The sequence below is a fragment of the Platichthys flesus genome, chromosome 1, assembly GCF_949316205.1.
Source record: "Platichthys flesus chromosome 1, fPlaFle2.1, whole genome shotgun sequence".
NCBI classification, from domain to species: Eukaryota; Metazoa; Chordata; class Actinopteri; order Pleuronectiformes; family Pleuronectidae; genus Platichthys; species Platichthys flesus.
This window is the reverse complement of record NC_084945.1, coordinates 13,452,663-13,463,652: the sequence shown is the minus strand read 5'-3', so window position 1 is coordinate 13,463,652 and position 10,990 is coordinate 13,452,663. Positions and strand designations below refer to the sequence as shown.

The window sequence follows — 10,990 nt, the reverse complement described above, 5'->3', positions numbered from 1 at the left end:
GAACAATATATATATATATATTATATAAAACATAATAAAGCGCAAAATCTCTTATTTTTTTGCGATTTTAACATCCATCACATTTTTATTCCAACAATATTTAAAATGTGAATGATTTTACGAAGCCTTTAACAGAGAGCCAAGTGTATTTTTTTCCAACAGAGTTCCATTTATCTTTTAGCCTTGTGCACTAGGTGGCACTGTTGGTTAAATGCTGGAGTTTTTTTGGCTGGCTAGAGTTTTGCTCTAGTTTTGCTCTTCACATCTGCTGCTGAGATGCAATTGAATGATTCAACGCCTTGGATATAAAAATCTATATAAATATCACATTTAGAGCTAAATCCATTATATTTAATTCTGCTTCCATTTCAAAACACAGCATGCACTGCACAAAAAGGGTCACGGAAAATGTTGTAACCAAAACAAAAAACAACTTCACTTTGGCCATGCTGTACATAGCAACTTTTTATTTGATAATTAGTACCTGTAAAGAAATCAAAAAACCTCATAAGAACGGATTTTTGTGTTCTAAAAGGTAACAAATGTTTACAGCATTACAGTATATAAAGCTGTTAAATGCATGTAATAATGTTAACCATAACAGTGCTTCCTTAGAAAAAATGGATGCCTGCAAAGACTCTTCTCAACTCTTGCATAGATTTTCATAATGCTCTTTGATAAAATGCCTGCTGTGATCGCATATCATCAACAATGCACAGATATTTTCAAGTTTTTGTCCTGGTGTCTGTTTTGTCCTACAATGCCCACTGGATGGAGACAAAATACTGCACCAACAGTATCACAAGTATCACCAAAGCTCACTTATCTTTTCTTTATACAGTAAAACAGCTTTTGTTTGCCAGGGGTCTGTTGGGACATAGGTTACACCTGTTTTATAGGTTGTGGTGGGGAATTTATATTGATTTAATAATAACATCTCATTTGTATGTGATATAAAATAACACACATTCACACGCACATTAGGCCTATGTGTCAGACGCATACAGAGGCAGCCTGTCAGACAGGTCACACCCAGAGAGTCGCCTCACTGCCCAACATGATTTCAAGGCGAGCCTCTGTCTGGCAGGAGACGGGTTGTGAGAGGAGGATGCCAGTGCCACCCCTTCACTTCAAAAGAGATTTTCCAAGGAGCTTGTGGATTGTATTTGTCTGAAGAGAGAGTTGGGGTTATTTACAGGACACAATGTGAGCTTCTTTTTAAAACAGTGTAGATATAACCCAATGATACAGCAACACCCAGATCCAACATCCGCCCAGCAAATGATTATTCCACGACAGAATGTAAAGGTCGTCTGATAATGTTGTGTCACAGCCTTGTACTATTTTGCATATGACACGATTCACGGAATTGTCAGCTGCCTGTAAACAGAACTGCTAGGTCAATGATTATTTGACTCTATAATGTTAAAAGGCTTCATTTGACAAAGATAAATCTGAAATATTGTTGGAATAAAAGTTGTTATGGATGTTGCAAAAAGAGAAGACAGCAGAAAATATTAAATACTATTTCTACAGGTGTTTTTAAACCTTTATTCAAGTTGTGTACTTAAGTAGTATCTCTTTTGAGGAACTTCTACTTTACTTGAGTATTTACCTTTTCTGCTAATTTGAACTTTCACTCTAGAATTCAGACAACATCATTCAATATTTACTTGACTACTGGTAATTTAGTCACTAATTAATTTGATAGGATCCATTTACAATACCCGTAGATCTAAAAACAGAAATAAACATATGGCAGGTATAGCACTTTCAAAGTCCCATATAGTCCATCCCTTCACCAGAACTACATAAGGACAAATGTATTTTAAAAGTAGATTCTAGAAAGATGCTGATCCAGCTTTGAAACTTAAAAACAATACCTAGCAAAATAATCACTGTTGATATCTGGGGATTGCTTTTCATCCAAAAGCCCTAACATAATGTTTAAAGGTGAAGTAACTTAAGTGTTGACTGCATAAATTCTTCCTCTTTCTATCTGCTTGATGCTGATTGTTAAAACTCTTCATCACAATATGATCTTGGTTCCATGTTGTGCTGCTGTTGAACCTTTTTTGTCCACTTATGCTTGACCCTGTTGTTTGGACGTCCCCGGAGCTGCGCATGCCCAGCTGCGTCTCCCGGTGTAACTCATGAATATTTAATGTCGCTCCTCGCCCGGCGCCCCGTGATTGGTCGCCGTGGCCCAGTTTCCTGTGTTGTGCTGTGTAGAGGCGATGTTTGAGGGCATCGGTCTCAGTGTGTGAATCCAGTGTGAACGCCGCTGCTGTCAGAGTCGAACCCTCCGGAGCGATCGCACCATGGACGGAGGAGCCGCCTCCACGCTGTCCGCACACTAACGGGAATAACATCTGGAGTGAACTTGGATTTTGGGGGTTTGTCGTCCTGTGGGTTCGGGAAGAAACGGGTCGAGTCAAGGGAAAGACTTTTGACTTCACTGAGGCTCCTCACACAGAGCAGCTGGACTGCACACAGAGAACACTGTAGGAGTCAGGATGGTGAGTGCTGTTTACATTATTATGGCAGAGTCAATACAATCCAAATATTTAATTAACAAACACGGATCCACGTGTGGTCGATACAGGTGTAAGCTATTTTATTTAGTGGTTTTATTATGGAAGGTTGATGTGTAGGCTTCAGTAAATGTTATTCTAAAATGACACTAATTCCAGTTTCAATAAGTTTCCTTTTAACTTGAAAATCACATGTGTATATTTGTTTTATTTTCCCACATATTTTTTATATATTAGTGTTGTAGTGTGCAGGTTATCAGAAGTCATTGCCCCAGGAATGATGTGATGTGAGGTGTCATTTAGAAAACATTGGTTCAGCTCTTTCTTTTAAAAACCGGTTTGTCCTGGAGCACGCAGCGGGGAGCGTGTGTCAGGTGGAGTGTGTGTACAGTATGTGTGTGGCTTGTTGTGGGTGCGTGCATTTCATGGAGACAGGTTTTTCCTGGTTACTGGGTTCCATTCCTGACACGCCTAAAGCCAGGTAATGGAGGAGGACGTCGTGTTGCCTCATCCTTGCGTTCTGGCGACAGCTCCTCGGGTCACTGTGGATGAACTCCTACCTGACTGTGCAACCCGGTCGTTCTGCTTGAAGTTTATAGGACTTTGACAATATGGCTGCTTCTTCCATTACTGGATACATCAATATTAACATATTGGTTGTAATTTGGTTTTGTGTTGTAATCAACAACTCAGTAATGTTATGAAAACGTGTTCAAAATGAAAATAAAGGTTGAAAATCCTCATAGAAAGCTCCTCTTCACTAATCCCATTTCTCAATATGTTTCATGCATTATGGCATCTTAGAGACTCATCAATAATCCATCAGCCAAATATATAGGTCAATCAGATCAGAAATCAGATCCCGGGGAAATATTGGGTTTCAGTTGCTCCACCCATGGAAAGAATGTATAGAGACCAAGTGAAGAACAATAATTTAAAATATAGGTCAGATAAATTTGTATTGGTTGATATGTTCTCCATTAGTGCTAATACAATTTTTTTTTATTGAACATAATGTAGAAAAATGATGCTTGTAGTATCTTAGAAATGGTGACAATACTTTAGTTGATTAAACTCCAACAAAGAGAAAAGATGCTGATCTTTTGATTTGTACTTCCAAGCCCAGGTTAACTTATAAACAAGCATTTCATCTCAACTACAATAGGACCTAGAACATCTGTTGATATTGATTAATACATCAGGATCAGAACCTTTCAACTCAGTACATTTGTTATCACCATGGGCCCAGTATCAGTCTGGCTCTACTTCATTATCTGTTTATATGTAAATATACACACAAACACAGTCTATTTAAAACAAGTGCAGGGCTGGAACCTGCATGCTGCCACCCTTTCTGCTCAAATGACCCTGTCGGTTATGTTTCCCAGACACAAAACCCAAAGTACAGTGGTCAGCAATACAAAGCTTTTGCACTTGGAACTGTGACAAAGACAAAAAAAACTTTCATTCTTTGAATCTGCTCATGAGGAGACATTTACACACTTTTAAAGCAGGAGTTTTTACTGTAGTATTTGCCTAATGTATAGCTGTCATGGTTAAATTAATGTCGGAATGGATCGGAGGTGTTTTCTCCCTGTGAGGTATTATAATGATGTTGAGGTTTAGAACTTAACATCTCAACTTTTTTCGATGCTTTGCTCAAAGTAAAGAAAGGTTAATGAATGTTTTCAGGGCAGTTAGGGCGAGTATCTGCTCATGTAGTAAAAGCGTCTGATTGTCATCCTCACTGTCTGGAACAGCCGACTCCAGCATCGCTCACTGGTTCCCTCTCTGCCAGATGCTGAATAGCGAGTCGGTATGACAGCAGATGGTTTGCATTAGTTTCTCCTGCAGGGAGGTGCGTACCGAGCAACCCCCCTCTCCCCTTCATTTCAAAGCTGGCGCTCCGTTTTCAAACCCATCACTGCTGTAGAGATTTGCTCAGGAATTCAAGCCCTCGCTCTGAAAACAGGACGAACACCCATTCTGTGGAGCTGGGGAACTCGTTAGGCTTGTCGCTGTGGTTCAGTGCGCTCACACACTCCTCCTGATCAGTTCCATACGTCTTTATTACAAAGCTGCAGTGTTTGCACTACTCTGCTGTTTGTGATGATGGACCTCCTCCGTGTTGACTTAGCCTACAGTGGCACTTGTTGTAAACCATTTTGGATCAGAGGAGCACACAAACACAACACTGTTTTGTTTGGTTTTTCCCAGGAGATGTAACATTTCCATACATTTGAATATGAAAATAAAAACATTTCATTGCATGCACGCACACGCGGACCCACACACACCCACAAACACAGACAAACGCACACACATTGCACACAGATTTCATGTTTTGTCGTCATAGGCACAAAGATCATTTGTTTGTGTGTTTCCTGGTTCTTTGTTTGTTTGTAAGAGATATATCACAGAAACGAATTTAAGGATTTCCACCAAACATGTGAGACGGATGCGTTATGGGTCAGGGAAGAACACCTTACATTTTGGTTCTGATGTTGATCAGAGAACATATCAAGGAATTGTCTTTCACTTTCTTTAACATTGGGATATATGGCATTTTTTAAAATGTCACTGGTTTCCCAGAGAATAACTCATATTATAATAACGCATATTTAGTGGACTGGTGTCTATGAGTGTTTGAAATTTGGTGTTGCTAAATCGAGTTTAAGGGGACTGATGGGCATGTCTATTATTTTTGTTCAAACTCAGACATGGAGCCATTCATCTGGTTGTACTGTACATTTTACACTTACAATTACAAAAAAATGATGAAGTGTTTCATGTTCCTACATAGATAGGATTAATTTCTACTCATAAAAATACATTTTATTATATTTGTAGCTATTGTTGTCTAGTGGCTGCTATCTCACAATCACATTTTACAATGAGGAACATGAGGAAGGCTAAGCATCATCTCCACAGAAACCAAACACCTGATTGGTGCAGTTCTTTTTATGACGTCGGCTGGTGTCTTCAAGAGTCCAGTATTCTAGTTACTGTGAAACCTGATCTTCTGACCCTGGAAGTGGGGAGGTGACGAGCACTCCGTGGTTTTCTCTCCCTATGACTCAGGTTTGTATACTGTGTTGTCTGAGTCTCCAGAGCACAGTGCAGCTGCACAGCTTGGCTCTGTTTGGCCCTTATAGTGTGCACGACTCTGCTGTAGGGCTGGTACTGGAGTCGCAGCCAACACGGTGTGATGAGGAGAGGAAGCAGGTACATCAGCTGATGGAGCAACTGTACAGATTGGTGTGTAGGATGCATGTTCACAGATATGAATGGTTCCTGTTTGTCCACTGATTACAATGCTTTGTGATTGTTCATCATCAAGCAGATAAACACTCCCATCAAACAATGAGAACTCAAGTCTACATTCCAGCGTCTTAGTTTCTGTCTATAACAGTTTCAAAACGTGTCAGGTGTTAAATCATTTTACTCAGCTGTTATTGGATCATTCTTTGCAACTCAACACCTGAAGAGACCATATACAATAATTAATGAAATCAAGAAAACTATAATGTTGTTACCCCCAGCTAGGAGAGATCATGTTTTCGTCCAATTTTTGTTTGGATCTGCACTAAATTACACACTCTCATAAATATTAGTCCCCTTAACATGTCTGATTCACTCTATCCATGAATTATTCTTTGAGAAATTAATAAAATCATTGAAAAAGGTAGAAAAAAAAGAAAAAAGAAGCTTGGATCCCCCCTGGTCCAGATCCGCAGAGCCAAATGTATAAGGTTCTTTCCTGGTCCATACCACATTTCACCACCAAGTCTCGTAATAGGTTGTCCAGTAGTTTTTGAGTATTTAACAAATGAACAAGCAAATAAATGCAGGCAAAAACATATACAACTGAGATCCTGTGTGTGTAATTTGGTGCAACTGGATGAATTTAAGGGACTGTTGGGCCCTGGCGGGGGGGGGGCTCTCTCCTTGTGAATGCCAGTCAAGTTGTAAATGTTGTTATTTGTGAGAACAGAAGTCCTGCTTCGTGTGAATGTTAATTCCCCTTTCATGTTTGTCTAGTTTATCTTCCGTGTTCTTGGATCATTAACCCAGTCGTGTCTTTCACTGACGCCTAGTTGCATTTGCATGTATGACTTCCCTCATCATGGAAAGGAAACAAGGTCGGACTCTTGCTGCTGTCCCGTGCTTATCTGCTCTAATAGTTTCTCATTGTTTGGCCTCTGACTCAGTGGTTAGAGCCTCTCACTCTGTCCAGTGGAAACCTCATGCATCTTTTTGTTCTCAGTCTGCTGTAGGATTGGCCTTTACACTGCTATTGTTGAACCTTACTTCCTTAACAAGGAAAGTGTACTGGCTCAGTGAAGCAAAATGACATATCAGAAGTTGAGTTTACTGAGTGACACTTAGTCTTTATATTGGTTTGATCTGTTGAGTCAAAATTTGATGACACCTTTGGTTTTTGATGCTTTTTAATATCCAAAATCTGTTAAAAATGAACATTATTTCATTACCTTAGAGTGATAAGCTCAAAATGTCGAGTGGCAAGTGTTTCATTTTTCCACAGACCATCAAGGAAAAGGCTTTTTAAAGGGTTATCAGCTGTTGTATGGGAAGACGTGAAGGAACCGGTTGGAAACAAAGTCAAAATCAGCTGGTTTTAATGAGTTGTGTTTTCTGTCTCGTGACCCATCAGCAGTGACTGGAGTATTAAATAGCATCCTGTTGAGCTTTAAATACTAGCTCTTCAGTGTATTATACACACTCACAAGGTCCAACTAAATATTGTCTGAGAGTAAAGGTAGAACTGAAATCTCAAACTTATTCCCAATCAGTGGAGATTCCTGCTGTAGCCTTATGATAGACACCACATGCTTTATCTTTCATGCTGTATTCGGTAGCAAAACCATTACTACGGTTTGTGAAGGCCGTGATGTTATCATGTCGTCACTTTTGCTCTCCATGTGGATTTGTCTGTACTGGGCCAAAATAAATATTGACTCGGATCCGATTGACGTTGGGTTTGGCTGCTTGTGTTGAATTCCTGACATTATCGTGAGATGTGGTTGCTTACAGCAGCAAGGGTCACAGTTTAATCAATTCAACTAAATACATCTCCCACATTATTTCTTATTGATCTTCCTGCTCTTGTGAATTGCGTCTGTCTGATCATTCACAAGCAAATTTTCCTGGGATTAACCACTGCAGCATATGCTTTGTTCTAAAAAATTACAGTGAACAATTATAGATTTATGTGTAGTTTCATTGTACATAAATTCTCAGACATTCAGTTAGCTCGTTATCATTAATGAAAATGTCAAAAATCACCCTGTCTCATAATGCTCGGCAAAATTCAATGGGTTCACCCCTTATTCATATCTAATCCGTCCACTAAGTTTAATGGAAATCAGTTCAGTTGTTTAGTGTGTTATCTTGCTCACAAACAAACAAACAAACCAACAAACAACACAGGTGAAAAGAATATCTATCCGCGGAGCTTAATAACAACTCGAGCAATCATGCTTCTCTACCACAGTTCTCTTTTAGATCTTCACAGAACCTCCTAGATTTGGAACAAACTAAATAAAATGTTGTTTACTGAACCACATGACCCACAATGACCTTTCTCACAGCAACACCAGGTACCGCAAACCAATGTAAGACTGTTGCACTGGGCTGTTATCGACACTTTATTCAGGAATCGGAGCCATGATGTTACTGTGTTATCTAGTGATATACCTCCGCTTTAGAGGCTTATCTGTTTTAATGGGGATGATAGATTTCCCACAAACTGATGCACTGACCCTGTTCTGGGTTCAAACACTCCGATCCAGCTGGAACTGTTACCTGACCTTACTTGCCCAAACTCATAATTCCAACTCCACCATTCTCCTTTTACCTTCTAAGATGTGAAGGATGTGTTGAAGTCATTCCTGAGCTGCAGCCAACGCAGAGAGCCCTCAGGTTTAGTGGCATTTCACCAAACCATGTGCTCGGTCAGGCTTCTCCTCCCTCTCCAGTTTGAGATGAAAACACTGCCGTTTGTGTCCAACATGTATTTTTCATGTACCCAGTGGCTAGAAGAGGAGATGCTGGTTTGGATTTCATTGGTTGACACTTGCAGTCTTGTTGTGGCACACAGTACGGCTATGAATGAGTTTCCACTGCGGATGGCTTGTTTATATTCAACCACTACTGAGACTGCTTTAAAGAGGAAGCACAGCACTCTGTGACTTGTCTCTTGTCTAGGATTTCAGCTGAGTTCCACCGAAACCACATTTTCCTTGATATCATAGTGTATTAGTGGCCTTGGGGCTGTTGTCATCCATTTAAGAGACAGATTCGGTTGGAGACGTTTAAAGTAAGGAGTGTCCACCGTTCACTCCAGTTAGATAGGTTACTGTAGATAGGACAAGGAGGATAGAGCCTGTGTGAAGTTGAAACGTTGTGTAGCTCAGTCTGAGATGTGTTAAAAATCATCCAGTGTCTGTTTACACTTAATCATTCTCTCCTGTTTGTCTCTGGGAGAGTTGGTGCTCACTCCCGTCCTGCAGGCACAACATTACAACGTCATCACAACCAGTCGCTTCTCAAGTTACCACATCGCAGCAGGATAATACATATCGTTTCATTCTTCCCTTGTATGTGACCTCTCTCAGTTCAGATCACAAGCACTGCGGCGTATCTAGTCATGGGCAGGGCCTGGTGGTTGCATTATTCATGGTGGTGTGCCCATTACATGCAAGTGACCAAGGCACCGGTTGAGATGCCAAGAGAGCATGTGATCTCTCCTCAGCAATCAGCTCTACTGTGTTTACAGTTTTATAAATGTCTTACTTCCAATGCCTTTGTTGTGATGTCTGAAGTGCTATGGTAAGTTGTCCCTGGCTATTCTGGGTATGTGAACAGATATGAACCATATTTCAGATCCAATTCAAAAACTTAATGGCTCCACAAATTCACAGCTTAGTTCACATAAGCTGCAGTCAGGGCTTTAGATGGAAGTAGATGGATGGAAATGACTTCAGATTGTATATCAGCAAGTTGTATTTTTTTCCTTTTTAAATTGGATATTGACATTTAAGAAGCGGTCTCACCTTTACAGTCTTATAATGCTGTGATTTTATGATTTTAACTAGAGATTTCTGTGGAAAACAGGGCACATTGTCAGTGATATATAAGTCAGATGTTTTAAAATAGAGTAAGTGTAATATGTGAGGCTGCAGCTTACTCTGTACATTTCTCTATGAAATAAGAACAGATGCTTCTCTCCAGTTTGTTGGCAGGTGAAGCAACTGGTTACCTACTTTCTTCCTCCTCTGTGGTGCTGGCTCAGATGTTACTGCGTGTTGGCTGTAGCACCACATGATTGATTGTGTGGTTTCAACCGGGAGAGAGATTAGACTAGAACGTGAGAATGTACACCTAGAAAACAGCTTTTATTTGTCAGAATATATTAAGTTATACCAGCGTGTCAACCTCAGGGACGGCTTCAGTTTAGTTGTGCAGCAACACTTTTCCACTCTGTGTAATTCACTTTGGATTTACTGTCTAATCAAGATCCAGCCATCTGTATTTTTCAGCATCACTGTAGAGGAAGTGTGTGTGTGTGTGTGTGTGTGTGCGACCTTGATGAATATCCCATTCCTCAGAAGTTCAGAAGGAATCAGACTGTCTCTCCCTGTGGGTCATTGCTCCTCTGACAACACACACACACACACACACACACACACAGTGAGTAATCCTGGACAAAGTGCAAACACAAGCAGCAGAGACCAGGTGGAAATGCTGTTTAGAGAGTAATACTTCCTTAAGCCCTTCTGAGTTCCGATAGAACCAGATATGCTTCAGTTTCCTCCAAGAGCATGAGGGGGGAAAATGTGTCAAAATCACCCAACACGTTATTGCAGTGAATTTGTGCTGCAGCTGTTCCCCGACTTCTTTTGGCTCCGTTCAGGAAGTGGACAATTTTGGGGAGCAATTACAGCCCTTTCAGTAATTCAGTCATACCAGACCGGTGAATGGTGTGAATGGTTGTCTTTGATTTTGTTTCCACACTATTGACTGCATGCACTGCCTTTCCTACCTTATCCACAATGATAAGCAGTTGTGGCTGATGGATGGATGGATGGATGGATGGATGGATGGATGGATGGATGGGTGGATGGATAGCAGGATAGCAGTGCTATACAAAGACAATGAGACAGTCATGTATATTCAGTTCTTTGCAGCATGCCATTGTTCGAAGCCTTCCATTTTGAGATTGCTGCTCAGAAATATGATAGTTAGAGAGTCATCCTCAAAAAGCATTGGATTCACACTGGGTTCACAAGTTTTAAGATTGTTGGGGAAAGTAAAACCAGGGAGACTAACAACGAGTGAACTACAACATAATGGAAAGGATGAAGTGAATTTTTCTTTTTTATGCATTAAAAAGATTTTTCTGAGGCTGGAGGTCAGATTTTTCCCGAAATGCT

General features: G+C 40.3%; 1 protein-coding gene across 2 annotated transcripts in view; it reads left to right on the top strand.

The window, feature by feature from the left end:
• The first annotated feature begins 2,273 nt into the window (after positions 1-2,273).
• myo1ea (myosin IEa) overlaps positions 2,274-10,990 on the top strand; it is a 48,384-nt gene continuing 39,667 nt past the window's right edge. For both annotated transcript variants that reach the window (XM_062385590.1, XM_062385580.1), the window contains exon 1: positions 2,274-2,519. In XM_062385590.1, coding sequence (XP_062241574.1) covers positions 2,517-2,519 — 3 coding nt within the window. In that variant the 5' untranslated portion in view covers positions 2,274-2,516. The remainder of the gene's footprint in view (positions 2,520-10,990) is intronic.